The 18,635-nt window shown below is 39.1% G+C and overlaps 1 protein-coding gene across 2 annotated transcripts in view; it reads left to right on the forward strand.

Moving 5' to 3' along the window:
* Positions 1–18,635, forward strand: part of Oatp30B (Organic anion transporting polypeptide 30B) — a 1,136,150-nt gene that overhangs the window by 1,107,164 nt on the left and 10,351 nt on the right. For both annotated transcript variants that reach the window (XM_067152180.2, XM_067152178.2), the window contains 2 exons: positions 12,642–12,830; positions 16,202–16,350. In XM_067152180.2, coding sequence (XP_067008281.2) covers positions 12,642–12,830; positions 16,202–16,350 — 338 coding nt within the window. The remainder of the gene's footprint in view (positions 1–12,641; positions 12,831–16,201; positions 16,351–18,635) is intronic.

Below are 18,635 nucleotides of genomic sequence, written 5' to 3' on the forward strand. Positions count from 1 at the left end.
TTGATGGATACAGTACTTTTGTATCCATCTCTTGGCACAGGCCTGAGTAAAGTGTAGCTTTCACCAAAGTCCCAGTCTCATCCATGGCTGTGACAATATGGAAGCTGCTGGGGTATGGGTAGTGCTGAGTAATGACATTCAGAGCACGACTAGTGCATCTGAGTGTTATGAAAGGTGTTGCTGTAATAGCACTTTCTGACCCAGTGAGGAAAGTAATGGCAAACTACCACACTCCTCGTCTTTCCTAGTATGCCTCATTTTGGTGCTGCCATTGGTTTTTGCGGCTTCCTTATAACCGCATAACCTTTGGTGGTGCTATTTGAGGATCCAACCAGCCTCTGGGCTGATGACCTAACAGACACACAGCAAAGGTTGTTACTCTGTTCATTTGCCAATCCCAACAGTTGAGACATTAGGCAGGAGTGTTTAAATCAAAATGATGCAGTACTTAAATTGAGGAGAAGGCCATCCTCCTTAGTTTACTTGATTTTTTAATGTATTTTATTTTAAATGTGGAAATGTCACTAAAATAATTTCTTTTCAAATAAAACACTTGAAGACAAGTAAATCAAAGAGACTGTGTACAGTATGTAACTTACTTAGAGAAGTAGGGCATAATAATGAACAGTTTGTAACAGGGAATTTTCTATTGTTCAGAGCAGTGATGTGAAACAACCTTTCATATGTTGTTTTGGTCAGAGACTTTTCCAAGCATGTTTGATTTGTAATGGGAGAGGTTGTCAGACATGTCCAGTTTTACATTCTTAAAATTTATTATTTCATTGTTCCATCAGACATCCTGTCCATGTAAGTCATGGAGTTCTATTCTATGCCCAGGCAGAGGCCAATTAATCTCTTCTTTGGCAATGTTTCCTGTGAGATCCTCTTGCCATGCCCATATATGGTGACGAGCTCTTCTCCAAATTATTTATCGAAGTCTGTTGAACTTCAATTTTTCGGGGTTTCATTCCTGACTTTTCAGTCTGAGAGATATGCATACTCCTCCATAACCCATTCATATTTACCACTCTTATTGACTTTTGTCACTCATTTAATATTCAGTCATCAGCAGTTTATAGGAAAATACTCTTCAGCAATGACTGTACTTTGATTTTTTTTTTTACCTCCATAAAATTTCATTACCCTGTATAAAGCATATGTGGCCTATATGCTTGAAGCAGCTGGACACAACCAGAAAATAATAGACTTCAAGCCTTAGTAATTCACTTAAATTCCTCTGCTTCACTCATTAGAAGACAAGGAGAGACAAAATAAGGAAATTCACCAACAGCTTGTGTTGGAAAGGAACTTACTAAGAGATGAAAGTGATGTTGCCAGAAGAACAGAACGGCTCGTGTTAATGCTGCTTCCTCCTCCACAATGTTCTGTATACGAACAAGCCAGACTATATCAGAAGAGGCTTTAAATACCTCTCCCCATCACATAACGCTCCCTTAAGGTCATCAATACGATCCCCCTGTCAATCACATTCAATACAGTAACACACATAATGACTCATATATACCTGCTACTATACATTCTTGGCACTCAATCCCAGCTGATATTGGAGACTTAGGCAATCACAGGCTATTTAGAAGGAAATATTTAATGTGGTTCTTAAAACTACAGAAATTAGATCTCGCAGATACAAAATTGCAGAGATTTAGTCAATTCATTTTATTTAGAAATATAATAATTAACTAAAGATTACATGTATACCGGTACTATTTATATCATTCTATAAATTATATATGCCTTTTGCTGGCAGGACCTAGTGTTTACAGTGCACTATGTCTTCTGGTATAGGCTAGAGCAATTTTGTTACTTTCATAAATCTGTCTCTGTCTTACCCTTGGGTTTGACAATATGAAAGTGACTGAGGTATGAGCGATGCTAGTAATGCCAACCTTTATGCAGCCAGTCCCTGCTATGAATGGTGTGAAAATGTTGCTCATAGGGTCAGTTGGTGTATGCATTTCAGTGGGCTTGGCAGACTGATATGTAATAGCAACTCTGGCTCGGTGAGGAAAGCAACGGGAAACTACCTCGCTCCTCATTTCCCTAGTACGCCTCTTCAGTGATGCCTAGGCCATCTACGACAGCTGATGGCAGAGCTGTTGAGGATCCCACCAGCGGAATTGCTGACGGACTGAACATACATACATAAATTATATAACAGTGTTTCGTAATATGGTTTGGTATAACAGTGGGCTTCATAGCCTAAGCCCTGCCCTATAAGAAAGGTAATTACAGTGAAACCCATCTAAGTTGGACATCTATGGTTCCTTAACCCTTTCCCGCTGACATTTTAGTCCACTTATTGCCAGATTTCAACCTATTATTTAGGAAAAATGGAAGCAGAGCACACTGTTTCAGATAAAGTTAAATATAATAAAAACTGTTGATCACAATGTATTCAAATTTTCAATAATATTAGAAAACCTACCATCACATCCATTTCCGTGTTCATTGAGTCATAAGGTTGTTGGTTCAAACCTCCTCCTCCCCCCCTAATTATGGTACTCGACACAAAGGTAGGCTCATTTTATCACATTCTCATGTTGTACGAATCCCTCTAAACCGATAACCGCCTGATTCTGGAAGTGGAATATATACTGTATATCAGCTTCTATTTCCCCTGAGGAAGTGTCTTCACATTCTGTATCTGTGTTTCCGGAATGTGCCTGTTTGAATGTTGCATTGATATATATGCAAGTGGATAGTTTGTCTCCTCCTAGCATATGTCAAAAATAATATATTTCTCGTAATACTCTTTCAAAATTATGGACAGGTTCAACATCATCCGTATAATAATTCGGAGTAACGAAACGAAATATTTGTGTTAACTGAAATGCCGCGGCATCGCAATCAGATCCGAATCCTTGATATCCGTTTTCACTTGCATCACTGTTATCACTAAAATTATCTTCATTGATACATTATTCCCTCACTAAAAATTCACCTCCACCCCTACTCAACGATTCTGTGTCACTTTCGTCGCCTATATTCAGCTCAGTTTCAGTGTCCACAGTATTCAATCCCGCCATGTTTACGAACAACACAGCTGTCCCGCGCTCGCCGAAGTTCAAGACCATTTCCTAGGCGACGTCAAGACAGATTGTCGCTCTTCTTTCATTTCCTAAACCTAGTAGATCGTACTGCGTGTTCATAAACACCTCATAAACACTTCAAAGCCGAAGAAAACTAAAAACTATCGCATAGCTCGCTTAAGTATGCAGATAATGCAGCCGGGCGCTTTCGGGCGCTAAGGACCGGAAGGCAAAGTGAAGAGTCGGGCGCTAAGGGTGAGAAAGGGTTAAACCGGTGTCCACTGTAGTGAGGTGTTCAATCTAGAGGGTGGGTGTACAGAATTTCAAAAGTACACTGACAGTCCAGGAATGGAAAAACTCTGAGCTAGTGTGTTTTGTATATACATAATAATAACCGTGGTCCTTTGAATCTATATACAGTACACTGAATTTCATACCTACTAAAAACTTTTAAAAAAATATACAGTATTGTCATATATTTTATTTTGCATATTGTATTGTCCAGTCCACCTCCCCTGCGAATCATGTGACCTTTCCGCGATGGGGAGGCTTGCGTGTCCCAATGAAGCAGATAGCCGAGCCGCAGGTGCAACCGTATCGGATGGGTATCTGTTGAGAGACCAGACTAACGAATGGTTCATCGAAAGGGGGGTAGCAGCCTTTCGATAGTTGCAAGGGCGGCAGTCTAGATGATTGACTGATACGGCCTTGTAATAATACTCAACATGGCTTAGCTGTGTTGATACCGCTACACGGCTGAAAGCAACTGGAAACTACAGCCGTAACTAACTCCCGAGGACATGCAGCTCTCTCTGTATGAATGATGTACTGATGATGGCTTCCTCCCAGGTAAAATATTCCGGAGGTAAACTAGTCCCCCATTCGGATCTCCGGGTGGGGACTACACGAGAGGGGGCGATCATCAGGAAGATGGATGCTGACATTCTGCGAGTCGGAGCGTGGAATGTTAGAAGTTTGAATCGTTGTGGTAGGTTAGAGAACCTGAAAAGGGAGATGGATAGGCTAAAGTTAGATGTAGTTGGTATAAGTGAAGTACGTTGGCAGGAAGAACAAGATTTTTGGTCAGGCGACTACCGAATTATCAACACAAAATCAAACAGGGGAAATGCAGGAGTTGGTTTAATAATGAATAAGAAAATAGGGCAGCGGGTAAGCTACTACGACCAGCATAGTGAAAGAATTATTGTCGTCAAGATAGACACCAAACCAATGCCCACCACAATAATGCAGGTCTATATGTCTACTAGTTCAGCGGATGATGAAGAAATCGAAAGAATATATGAGAAGATAAAGATTTAATACAATATGTAAAAGGTGACGAGAATCTAATTGTGATGGGAGACTGGAATGCAGTGGTAGGCCAAGGAAGAGAAGGTAATACAGTAGGAGAATTTGGATTGGGACAAAGGAACGAAAGAGGAAGTCGGCTGGTTGAATTCTGCACTGATCATAATTTAGTCCTTGCCATTACTTGGTTCAAACACCACAAACGACGGCTGTATACGTGGACGAGACCTGGAGACACCGGAAGGTATCAAATAAACTTCATTATGATTAGGCAGAGATTCAGAAACCAGGTGTTGGATTGCAAAACTTTCCCAGGAGCAGACGTGGACTCTGACCATAACTTGTTGGTCATGAAATGCCATCTGAAGTTGAAGAAATTGAAGAAAGGAAAGAATGAAAAAAGATGGGATCTAGACAAGTTGAAAGAAAAGAGTGTGAGGGATTGTTTCAAGGAACATGTTGCACAAGGACTAAATGAAAAGGCTGAAGGAAACACTATAGAGGAAGAGTGGAGAGTCGTGAAGAATGAAGTCAGTAGGACTGCTGAAGAAATGTTAGGAAGGAAAAAAAGATCAACTAAGAATCAGTGGATAACTCAGGAGATACTAGACCTGATTGATGAGCAACGAAAATACAAGAATGCTAGAAATGAAGAGGGCAGAAAAGAATACAGGCGATTAAAGAATCAAGTGGATAGAAAGTGCAAGGTAGCTAAGGAAGAATGGCTGAAAGAGAAGTGCAAGGATGTCGAAGGCTGTATAGTCCTGGGTAAGGTAGATGCTGCATACAGGAAAATCAAGGAAACCTTTGGAGAAAGGAAATCTAGGTGTATGAATATTAAGATCTCAGATGGAAAGCCACTTCTAGGGAAAGAAGACAAAGCAGAAAGATGGCAGGAGCATATCCAACAGTTGTATCAAGGTAAAGATGTAAATAATTTGGTTCTGGAACATGAAGAGGCTGTTGATGCTGATGAAATGGGAGACCCAATTTTGAGGTCAGTTTGACAGAGCTGTGAGTGACCTCAATAGGAACAAGGCACCTGGAATTAATGACATTCCCTCTGAATTACTGACTGCCTTAGGAGAAACCAGCATGGCAAGGTTATTTCATTTAGTGTGCAAGATGTATGAGACAGGAGAAGTCCCATCCGATTTTCGGAAGAATGTTGTTATACCTATTCCCAAGAAAGCCGGTGCTGACAGGTGTGAAAACTACCGCACCATTAGTTTAGTATCTCATGCCTGCAAAATATTAACACGTATTATTTTCAGAAGAATGGAAAAACAAGTAGAAGCTGAGTTGGGAGAAGATCAATTTAGCTTCAGAAGAAATGTAGGCACACGTGAAGCAATACTGACTTTACGTCTGATCTTAGAGGATCGAAACAAGAAGGACAAGCCCACATACATGGCATTCGTAGATCTAGAAAAGGCATTCGATAATGTTGATTGGACCAAGCTATTTATGATTCTGAAGATGATAGGGATCAGATACCGAGAACGAAGAATTATCTGCAATCTGTGTAAAAATCAGTCTGCAGTGATAAGAATCGAGGGCTTTGAAAAAGAAGCAGCAATCCAGAAAGGAGTGAGGCAAGGCTGCAGTTTGTCCCCTCTCCTTTTCAATGTTTACATAGAACAGGCAGTAAAGGAAATCAAAGAGAAATTTGGAAATGGAATCACAGTCCAAGGAGAGGAAATCAAAACCTTGAGATTTGCCGATGATATTGTTATTTTATCTGAGACTGCAGAAGATCTCGAAGTTGCTGAATGGTATGGATGAAGTCTTGGGTAAGGAGTACAAGATGAAAATGTATAAGTCCAAAACAAAAGTAATGGAGTGCAGTTGAACGAAGGCAGGTGATGTAGGAAATATTTAATTAGGAAATGAAGTCTTAAAGGAAGTAGATGAATATTGTTACTTGGGTAGTAAAATAACTAACGATGGCAGAAGTAAGGAGGACATAAAATGCAGACTAGCACAAGCAAGGAAGAGCTTTCTTAAAAAAAGAAATTTGCTCACTTCAAACATTGATATCGGAATTAGAAAGATGTTTTTGAAGACTTTCGTGTGGAGCGTGGCATTGTATGGAAGTGAAACATGGACGATAATTAGCTCAGAAAGAAAGAGAATAGAAGCTTTTGAAATGTGGTGTTACAGAAGAATGCTGAAGGTGAGATGGATAGATCGAATCACGAATGAAGAGATACTGAATCGAATTGGTGAGAGGAGATCGATTTGGCTAAATTGGACGAGAAGACGAGATAGAAAGATAGGACACATCTTAAGACATCCAGGACTTGTTCAATTGGTTTTTGAAGGAAGTGTAGGTAGTAAGAACGGTAGAGGTAGACCAAGGTATGAATATGACAAGCAGATTAGAGCAGATGTAGGATGCAATAGTTACGTAGAAATAAAAAGGTTAGCACAGGATAGGGTGGCATGGAGGGCTGCATCAAACCAGTCTATGGACTAATGACAAACAACAACAACAACATTGTCCAGTGCTCACCCTTTACTGCTTAGCGAAGAAATCAGTTGCAAAACTGTTTTATTTTTCAATTTTTGTACTTGCTCATTCCGATTCTATTTTCCTATGTGTAGAGTTTCAATCATTTCTGGCTGGTTATACACAAACTCACAACATTCCAACTCATTAATACACTGCACCGCTTTTTGGTAAGTAGGTGGTGGGAACAGAAAATAAATAACTTTTGGTAACAATCCAGCAGTTGTTCCAGGAATCTCATCGTGGACTTCCAACACATTATCGAAATCATTAAAAACATAGTCTCACAGTTCACTGCGAAAGACTTCAAGGAGACATCTCAATTCCTCAGTTAACACATTTCACAGTTGTTTCTTTAGACACGTCCATCCAAGCACCGTGGATCCAGCAAATTGCATCGAGGACCGTCACACTCCATGTAAATTCTATTGCAATGTTACACTTATCAGCCAAATTCCAGGAAGACTCTGTCTTAACATTATTGTTTTTAAATACTCTTGGGCAGGCATCATTTTTAGTGACAATGTTAACATTGTTTGCACTAAACCATTACAAAACACAATACAAAATAATGTTGAATCTGTCCAAATTGTCATTTAATGGCTGTCCAATATCCTGAGTTGAGGGGTGTCCAATGTACAGAGAATTTTTTATCATGTAAATGTATACAGAATTAAACAGTCTATTTACTGAGCGAGTTGGCCGTGCAGTTAGGGGCGCGCAGCTGTGAGCTTGCATCCGGGAGGCAGTGGGTTCGAATCCCACTGTCAGCAGCCCTGAAAATGGTTTTCCGTGGTTTCCCTTTTTTACACCAGGCAAATGCTAGGGCTGTAACGTAATTAAGGCCACGCTGCCACTTCCTTCCAACACCTAGCCCTTTCCCATCCCATAGTCACCATAAGACATATCTGTGTCAGTGCGATGTAAAGCCACTAACAGAATAAATAAATAAATAAATAAATAAATAAATAAATAAATAAATAAATAAATAAAGGCTGCATTTGATGTATGTCCAATCAAAAAGGGTGTCCAGGATATACGGGTGTCCAAAGTGAGGGGTTTTATGGCATATAATAATAATATTCATCAAGAATATACACTTTGATCAATACTGCCCCTTGTACAAGAACACGAGTAAGGCCTAGAGACATCCGGAAAAAATATGTATAGTAAAACTTGACCTGGAGAGATGCTGGATGGCAACTATACTGCTAATAATAAGAGTTGGCGTTTGACATTTCTTAGAGGGAGGTCCGTTTACTGCCAGCCGAGGCGGGATAAAGGGAGTGGCTGTGTGGTTACCATGGAAACGAGGGTGGGGCGACTGCGGTTGCCATGGAGATAAAACTTCAGGGCAGCTCGTCTTGCTGGGAGTTGCCAAACCTCTCGCTTCACTTGTGAGCTAGATCTTGTCGCAAGCAGTTCATTGTGAGTGGCCGTTAGTAAGTTTCTAATTGTATTTTAAATACTATTTACGTACCTACGTACATGCAATCATTGTATTTTAATTTTTATTTCGAGTACGATGAATACTCCTCGAGGGAGTTCGAATCCCACCGTCGGCTCTTCTCAGAATAGTTTTCTGTGGTTTAATATTTTCACTTCCAGGCAAATGCCAGTATAGTTCCTATCCATAGGCACCCCTTACCCAATTTCATTCACCATAACACATTTCGTCTTCATTAGCTCCTCAACTGAGGTTGGTGCGTGGAAGGGCATCCGGCAGTAGAAACATGCTGTATAAATTAATCTCATCTCATCCTGACCCGGTATCAATAAACGAGACTGAGAGATAGACATACATACAGACAGAGGAAAGTAGGCTGATTATATTTTGAGCAGCTGCTTACTTAACGTCATAGTATGAATATTTGAACAGTTTTAGCATTATGTAAGCATTCATATAATATTAATATTGCCCCCTATTGTATAGGAAAGTGTAAGTTAACTGTTAAGTATGAGATGAGCTACAATTGCTTTAAAAAGGGTAGCACTGTCGAAGATGTTAAGTGTTATAGCAAAATCCTTTGTTTTGAAATCAGAAAGTGTAAAATTCAACGGTTTTAATATGCCCATCTTTTGTCCTACTTCTTAAAACTCATTTAACTGCCTTTACACCCACAACCATCTGGTAACTCTAAATAAAAGGTTTTTTTTTTTTTTTCAAGTAGCTTTACGTCGCACCGACACAGATAGGTCTTATGGCGACGATGGGACAGGAAAGGGCTAGGAATGGGAAGGAAGCGGCCGTGGCCTTAATTAAGGTACAGCCCCAGCATTTGCCTGGTGTGAAAATTGGAAACCACGGAAAACCATCTTCAGGGCTGCCGACAGTGGGGTTCGAACCCACTATCTCCCGAATACTGCATGTTGGCCGCACTTAAGCGACTGCAGCTATCCAGCTCGGTAAATAAAAGGTTTATTTGAGTCCTGTTTATTCCCTGTCAGTCCCGCATCAGTCTCAAACGGTAAATATAAGTAATTTAATGACTTTTGACATACGATTCATAAGATTCCCAGTTTCGCCAGTTACTTGAGGGATGTCTTCCTGTACCAATCCTTCAGTAAGGATTTCCCTCACAGCAACCTGACTGTTTGTATGTCACTGATAAGAACCTGATTGTTTGTATAAGAGTGATCGCAAATGGGACGACACCACCTGGCCAGATAGTCTACAACAGATCACAGCAGTCAGAATGAAGGAGGGAACAAGTGAGCCGGAAGCGAAAGGTAAGAGCATGTAGAAAGGAATGCTGGAATGTGGCAACATCGTGAAATGGCTCCTCCCTCCAACCTTACCTGTCAGACGCCAACTTTAGTTAACTCTAGTATAGAATGTTACTATGGTTGGTAAGAACAAATTGGAAGCAGCTTATTTATAACCATACCTAGTTTTCTGGAGTTGATAAACAATCATTATGGCAAAATTCTCTTCAGTTGCTTGATTGCTTAACCCATTCAGATCAAAATAAATGGCTGCATTGTTCACTGTGGAATCAGATTTAATTTTCCTGCCCGTAGTTTGAGTGTTCCTGTCACACAAAAATATGCATAAAATAAAAACGAATGCAGATAATTCACTCAAATTTTGCATTCATACCGTTGAATGTTACGATTTACCCGTTCTTCACTCCTTGACTGACTGCTGGCTGTGAGGGAAATGTTTCATTTGAAATAAATTCAAATAGATCTGATCCCTGTACTCTATAAAACAAATCATCGCAATTTCGAGCAGTGGGTGGATTATAAATTTTTCGTAAGTATTTCTGAAATGCCACTGTGTCCATGAAATGGATATAGTTTATACTTTTTTCCCTAGTTTCCAATCACTGCGATTCTTTTGTGTCATCAGCCGCACGTGTTTGGAAGAACCTGGCGCTCACTTTCTTCAGTGCTCTGCTTACTTCAATAACTTTCACTGTTGCTATCACTATCCTCAAACTCGGATTCATTTTCCAAAATGTCATTATTGCCATATTCTCCATCTCAAACAATGTCTAAAAGTGCATTCAATCTCTAGTCATCATTACCGCGAAACCGGTTCTACTGCATAATGATGAAAATAAACTGTTGTTCAACAATCCCAGTGTCAGACAGCAACAGTACATGCCTCTAGTTCCTTACAGTGAATATTGTTAGGAATTATATTGCAAAGGGAATCTAATATACGAAGATAAGTGAGGCACTGCGTCGTTGCGAGCTGAGCTGGTCATTTGATTCATGCGCCCAAAACACCGTGCACGACCACAGCTCGTCATATGATGCAAATGGCTTAATGAGTCTGCAATACACATCTCTCTTACTGTAGCCTGATTTATGTATCAGTGTCTCTGAATATTTAAACTGATGTTCTGCCCTGACTGTACCTGACTTATCTTTCTACTACTAGAGACATAAAATTGGATTTCTTATCATAAAGTCAGCATCCTTGTGTTTGTTTGAAATTTTCATTTAGTCATCAGCAGGTGAGAGAAAATTGAATGACATTATTTGAATCTCAATTCTCATGCGCCCACATAACATATTCCAAGTTTCCAGAACTTCATCAAGATGTATCTCGAGTTATCCTTTCTCATGGCACAAGTCAGCGATTAAAACTTTTGGTTTTATACCATATTTCAGTGGTAAAATATTTTCAGCACTTAGCATTCATTATCATCTTTAATTGCTGGCATATCTTCTTCCATCACTCTTGATGTGATGCACTCTTATGCTTCATACCTGCTATTACTATGGTGGGATCATCAAATCCAAAGGCATTTTATTGCTGGGTTTTAATGAGACCACCTCTAACATGGAGAACAGATGTTGCATGCTGGATTTCACTGGAATCTCTTCCACTGGGGGACCAGTAATGCCTTTGACATAAGATATTGGCTCCTTTCTAGAGTTGGGTTATTTACCGCCTCCTAACACTCGGCATTGAGTTACTGGCTGTACGATCTACTCCATCCCCTGGCAGGTAGCCCTGGCCAGATGTGGACATGTCGACAGATATGACCTGAAAAAAGGCTCACGTGTGCATTGTGTAGTTTTCTTTTCTCTTCTTGATTTTGCTTTCCTGTTCTCATCTTCATTTTGTCTCCTTACATTTGATAATTGCATCCATTTCTCAAATTTTACCTTATGCTACATCTGACAGCCTCAAGGGTTTTGCCAAACATTATCTATGAATTTAACATTAATTTTGTCCTAGAATATATCTTATTGTTTTGTTCCATTTCTGGGTCCCTCAGTAAAAATCCATGTATTCCAGACTTCCTTCAGTAATTTCAAAACTATTAAAGATCAGATGGTGCGATAGAAAATCAGAGCTGGACTGAGTAGCCCAGGTGATAAAACCCAACTTGGCAGGTTTGATCCTGGCTCAGTTTGGTAGTGTTTGAAGGTGTTCAAATATATCAGCCTTGACTCGATAGATTTACTGGTACGTCAAAGAAATAATCATCATCATTGTCCCGCTCCAGTCGCCTGAGTGTCCACTCCTGTGGAACAAAATTCTGGCACCTTGGCATCACCAAAAACTGTAAAAGTGGGACATAAAATCAATTACATTATTATTTATTAGGAAATCAGAGCTTTGAGCATGTGGTAAAATTGGTGCAATTCAGGACTGCAACACGATAACATATACTGTGTTGTGTGATTTATTTAATCTACACAAGATCTCAAGAATATTCTGGTATTTAAAAGGGTGGACTCTTCTCAATTTTGACTTGAATATTACACCAATACGGATGTTAAAAATAAAGTTCATTACATGCAATATATGAGATTTATTGATTAGGTTTATGAAAAATTGTGAAATAGTTGGGGACTATGTGAAAATTTCAAAAATGGCTCAATATTTAATATACGTAAAGGAGGTTCAAGCAGCCCAAAATAACTGATGTGGAGTGTAAGAGAGCCTACAAACAAGGTAACAAAGCCAAGGCAGCCAAGTGGAGTACGTCTATTGCTCCCATCTGGCTTAAGGATGGTATATATACCCAAAGAAGATGTAATGGAATCGATGAGGATTAGCAGTAGTGTGATTTCACAACATTCCCAAAAGGAGAGCCCAGGCAAAAAAGGATCTGTCTAAATGTAAATTCTGTGCATTCACTTTCCTAATACCCATACGTATTATTCACCCAGGAGACATGCGGCCAGTGTCGGGTCATATTTGTGTTTATGAATACTTAAATAATCCCTATTTGAAGTGAATTGTTATTGTCATTATGATTTTATCTATGACCAGAGCAAATTCTTTATAGTTGTTTTATTTCCAGATCTGTCGGAGAAGAGGAACGCTCATTTGCCCTCGGCATGCAGTTTGTCATTTTCCGATTATTTGGCTACATCCCAGCTCCTATATTATTCGGGAATCTCATAGATTCTACCTGCCTTTTATGGAAGAGTACTTGTGGGGAAAAAGGAGGGCGCTGTTTACTGTACGATATTGAACAGTTTCGCTTCAGGTATGTACATAAGGACTCGAAATATGTTTTTTTGTATTTATGAAATTACTTTTTTGTGTATTCCAAGCTACCAAGCTACAAAACTGCATTCTGAAAGTAATCTGAGCCATGCGAAAAAGAATAGGACATGAATAAAAACACACAATATATGACAGGTCAAGTCATATTTACAGAAAGAAAACAACATCTGTAAGAACACACAATAGGATAAACTCAATGGCAGGACAGCATCAGAAGCAGTGGGATATACTGAGGGCTACCAAGGCTGTCGGTGAAGCCCAAACCTCAAATGAGAATGATGGAAATCTAAAGCACATTATAATGTAAGCATCTGACACATTGTTCCATCTATAAAACTTGAAAGCAATGAGAAAAAATCTCGCACATATTTCTGAGATCAAGGCATCGGAGACTGATATTGCAGTCCAAGAACTGCGTCCCTCTCCCCTCACCGCATATCGTGTGGCATGCTGTTGAATGTCCAATAGGTACGGGGACCGGGAGAAGAGGCGTGCTAGGCTTTGCTCTGTCAGATCGCCACTGCTTACCAACAACCATGCGTTCCTCATCGTATATACTTCCTCACCTCATACTTCTGACTTAATTATATAGATAACACAGTGCTGGTATCTCACTCCTACTTCCTTGTAGGAAGGCACTGTAGGGCTGTTATAGAAGTAATATAGTTTTCTTTTTGTAGGTAGATCTGCTAAAATGATTTCAGGTTTAGTGTTTTCTTTTGTTGGTTGGAATAGAACCCGTGATCAAGGGTCGACACCACCATTGATTTCTCAAGGAAGCTAATAAACCAGTGAATGTTGGGTACGACTGCTGGTTATGCTGTAAAATTCAAAATTTTAATTTAATAATAATAATAATAATAATAATAATAATGGTGCATGGCATCTGTATAGGCTTGGTGGTGACCTAATGAAGATGAAATGAATGGTGAAGACATCATAAATACCCTGTCTCCCAAACCAGGGGAATTAAGAGTATGAGGGGGTTGATTCTGAGAATTGAACTGGGGCCATCAACCAAAGGCAAGCATTCTATCCATTTAGCCACAAAACTGGACTTATAATTTGCTAAGCCTTAGGCTACCATCTCCACTATCAGGTGTTGCGTATTGGCCAGTAGCAGAGGCCAGGGCAGTAGCTTGTGAAGCAGTCGTGACAACACAGCAGGCTAAACCACAGCTCAAAACGCTTAAGGCTTGAAGTTCACTAAACCAACCATTGAAAAGGGATAACCTAAGTCTAGTGGTAGCCCACGTCTTGATCCCAGCATACGCCACTGATCAGAAGAGGAAGCAACAGAAATCTTCAAATAGATAGGCGCTCTCCCCATCAATCCCAGTACAACTATTTCTAATTCCAGCTTCCTCAGAAGGGTGGGTTTCAACACTCTCTTGATAGATCTTCATTCTAGTGTAGAATAAGAAGAAAGCTAGATAAAGAAAGGAAAAGGAGAGACAAATGATAAAGATGAATACAGATGGTAAAAGACTAGAAGCACAGGACAAACACAAAAGGAGGAAAGGAAAGGGTCAATGTAGATTATGGAAAGGAATGAACAAGTGACAAATTAAGTGATATAAAGATAGGATTGAACCAATGAGGATGGAGGATCAATGTGGAGAAGAGCAAGACAATGGTGATGAATAGAGAAAGCAAGGAAGCAAAAGGAGCTATCAGAATTGGAGTCAAGGAACTGGAAATAGTAGAACACTTCAAAGACTTGGAAGTGAACTGACAGAAAATAGTAGTCAGGACATGGAAATTAGTAGAATACAACTGGAGGGTGCCTTTTATCATCAGGTATGGAGATTAATATAGAATAAGGATGTACCAAAGATGTACGAAAAGAGCAAAATGTGCAAAAACTAAATGACAAACAAGAACAGAACAGCTTGAGGTGGTTTGGACATGTCAAGCAGGTGAAAGAAGAAAGACTGCTAACACAAGCACTGGAAAGACTGATGACAGGGAAGAGAGGGCAAGGAAGACCAAGATTACGATGGATGGACTCTGTAAAACCAGAGTGGGACAACTGAATCTGGACTGAAATGCAGTGTTGGAAGAGGAATGGTGGAGAAACAAGTTTAAGTGGAGAGGAACCATATTTGCCCCCACTCGGCATCAGCTGAAAAAGTGAAAATGATGATGAAAGATAGGAATGCATGGTAAGATAATTAAAGAGGAATGAAGAGGAAAGTTGAAGTCGGAGCCAGGGGCTTGATTACCTTTCTTTGTACAGTAGTTGCGGTTCAGTGGAGTACAGGTGAATAAAACTGTGAACCATAGTAGTTTCTTAATTCAGTTCTGTACTGTTTTTTGGTGATACAGTAAAATTGTCATCTAAACATAAGTCGCTAGAAACTAAAAGAGATCGCAACTATGCAAGTTGATTCAACTAACCTAGTTTTCATCTTCTTTTTACAGTAATACAGTAGTGTTCTAAAACACAACCCCTTGTAATTCGGAAACCTCCGTTAACGGTGGAGAAATGCTTCCCGCAGAGGTATTGAAAGAAAGACAAGAAAAGACAGAATTAGAAATGAAGAAATTAGAAAGAGAATTGAATTTTCAAAACTATAGGACAGCACAGGATAGAAACAAGCAGGCTGAAATGGTATGAACACAGAGAAGACAGAGGTCCAAAGAAAGTATTTCCAGAGAAACCAACAGGAAGGCCTTGAAAGATGTATGTGCTCACAGTGGAAGAGAATATAGAGAAGAGAGGATGGGAGATAGAAGAAATGCAGAGCAGGAAAAGTGGTGGAAAGAGGTTCTTGATTCATAACCCGACCCAGGAGAGAATTGGAAACCGGAAAAGAAGAAGAAAAACAACAGCAGTGTTCCCACGTGTTCAGAAGATATAACACAGTTGCCATGACTTATGAAACACCTTCCATAGATCTTGTGGAAGGCAAAATATTACATTCAGCTACACGAAGAGCCAATACCTCTTTAGCACTGAATGTTTTGTCCCAACTTATTTCTCTATTTCTTGTCTGCTTTGCCTTTTATGTACAGAGTAAGGTATTCAGTAAAAATTGGCAGTAATCTCACTCTTCAATTCTTTCATCTTCAATAATGCAGAAATGATAAGATTTCAAGACTTCTGATTTCACACTAAAACACACTCGAATAATGAAATTTCCTCACATGTATTGTATGTTCATTGGAGGAAGACATAAAGTAGAAATTGTTTAACATTCTGTTGTTCAGTTGTAACTATAAGTCTGAAAATATTATTATTTAACTCTGGTCCTGTAGCCTGATTCTATGCTTATTGCCAGAGATTGAACATTCAAAACATGCTGTGCACGAGTTAACACTTGTAACTTTGTTGTTTATTTTTGTCAGGTACGTGGGTATATGTGCCGGTATTAAAATCCTAGCACTAGCGTTATTCCTAGTCGATTGGTGGTTGGTCCGGCGACGAAGGCAGATGGAAGAGCAAGGCGCACTTACTGTTAACGATCTGGTGGGCTCCATCATCAGCCTCGATAAATGTAAGTTTGGTTTTTATTAAATTTGTTCTGTGATGGAAACTTCTTTCTATTCTGTCAGTATCATGTTATCTTACCTTTAACTAAAAGATACCTTTGAGTCTACTGTGATTCTTTTTTAAAAGTGTCTTATCATTCTCTTGGAATAAGAAGTGTTACAAAATTGGGTGAGCCTCCGTGGCTCAGGCAGCAGCGTGCCGGCCTGTCGCTGCTGGGTTCCGTGTTTCATATCCCGGTCACTTGATGTGAGATTTGCGATGGACAAAGTGGAGGCAGGACAGATTTTTCTCCGGGTACTCCGGTTTTCCCTGTCATCTTTCATTCCAGCAACACTCACCAATATCATTTCATTTCATCTGTCATTCATTAATCACTGCTCCAAAGGAGTGCGACAGGCTTCGGCAGCCGGCACAATTCCTATCCTCGCCGCTAGATGGGGGCTACATCCATTCCTGACCCGGTCGAATGACTGGAAACAGGCTGTGGATTTTCATTTTCACAAAATTGGGTAGGCTTGTCAGGACATGGCCACAAGTTTTATAACGCAAATATATCACGTGAATGGAGGTGTTGATATCCCATGAACTTGTATCAACATCTACATACAATGACTGTAATACCTGCTCAGGTGTGAGGCTAGGTGGCATTTCTTTCTCCCCCTTTCGAGTCTGCTCCTTTCATCTCCGGTAAGTGGCACCTTCTTGGAATTGCCACAACCTGCTTTTTCTTCTAATTGTCATTTCCTGAAATTTCACTTGGGTATATTAATCATGTGCCTCAATATTGTCGATTTTTTAAAATAGCTGAACAATATTTTAACTCTTTTTATAGTTCTGTGCAAAATGACTTTTATTTAATTTAAGTCAGTTAACATGTGTATTCACTACGCAATTCCAAAATAGACTGGCCGCCTGAAACCGAACTCTCAGGAAGTGCATTCTAGAACAGTTGTTATTGACTGTACTGAGCGTGGTTTATATTTTATAAAATAACCTTTTAAATTTTTTTTTTTTTTTTTTGGTCAACTTTTGAAGTTGGTATCCCTATTTATAAGATGTAATACCAATATAATGGGTCCATTATTGGACATTATAACTCATTCCTGTTGCCAATGTTTCACCCCAGTGTGCTAATTTGGGCTTGTCAGTTGGTAAATAGCATACCTACTAAGACGCCTGGCTAGTGCACATCATGGTATTATAAATGTACTCATTCAGGACAAATAATTCACGTTCCCTAAGGGAATCAACAGTATATCCATATTATAAGGTATATTCACATCAAAACATGAATGATATATCTCTTTTCTTTCTGATCCAAGTGCCTTGGAACAAGATAAAGTGCTTTAATTGTTCCTTTTGCCACAAAATATTCCTTATTGAAGTTAGTAAACCCATGATCATTACCAGCCCATTCAGTCATTAAATGACATGACCTCATGATCCTGGATGTTTTCAGCAGTTCTCTCCAGGACATTTCTCTGCTAGTTTATCTCCAGCTGTCCTCTGTAAGTATATCGGTACTGTTAAATGGAAGTTAAATTGTAGTGATATATATTGATAGGTATAAAACTGTAAATCGACAGAATTAACCAGGTACTTCCAGGAATCCCAGAAACCTAAAACTTGGTAACAAAAAGCCTGATATCCCCAAGATCCCTACAAAAGTCTGAAATTACCAGAAATCCCCAGGGAGGAAAAACCGGGGTTCGGAAGCAAAACTGTGTAAGTTTCTTCCAAGGGAAAAGTATTTTTCCAAACATATAAGGTACATGTGCTTTGGATCAGAACATTTAACTTTTTAAGTGCTGAGTTACCAGTTGACTGTTTGGTACGTCAGTGCTGAGTTTTACAAACTATCCACTTCATTATTACATGTGATAAATATCATTTTTGATCTGTATTGATGATATTTGATAGGAATAATAACAATAAGTTAATTTATTAATTAATTAACTTATTATTATTCCTATCCACTTCATTGCCATTTCGATAATGTAATCTAATCAATATTAGATTAATAATTAATAATAATTAATAATATTATTAATGTTTTTATAAGTAGCCAAAGGCTAAATAAAAAGAAAGGTATCAATTAGGTGGAAGCATTTTTCATATATTGATTAGTGCTGAGTTTTTCATTTGTATGTAAAAAAAAATTGTAGAAGCCTCAGTTTTTAACTTATCAGTGGAGCGATTAGCTTAAAATATTTATAAATGTTGGTTCTTTATAAATCTAAATGCAAATGAAAAATCCTACACTTATGCTCAATATTATTTTGAGAGAAA

The sequence above is a fragment of the Anabrus simplex genome, chromosome 8 (assembly GCF_040414725.1).
Source record: "Anabrus simplex isolate iqAnaSimp1 chromosome 8, ASM4041472v1, whole genome shotgun sequence".
NCBI lineage: Eukaryota > Metazoa > Arthropoda > Insecta > Orthoptera > Tettigoniidae > Anabrus > Anabrus simplex.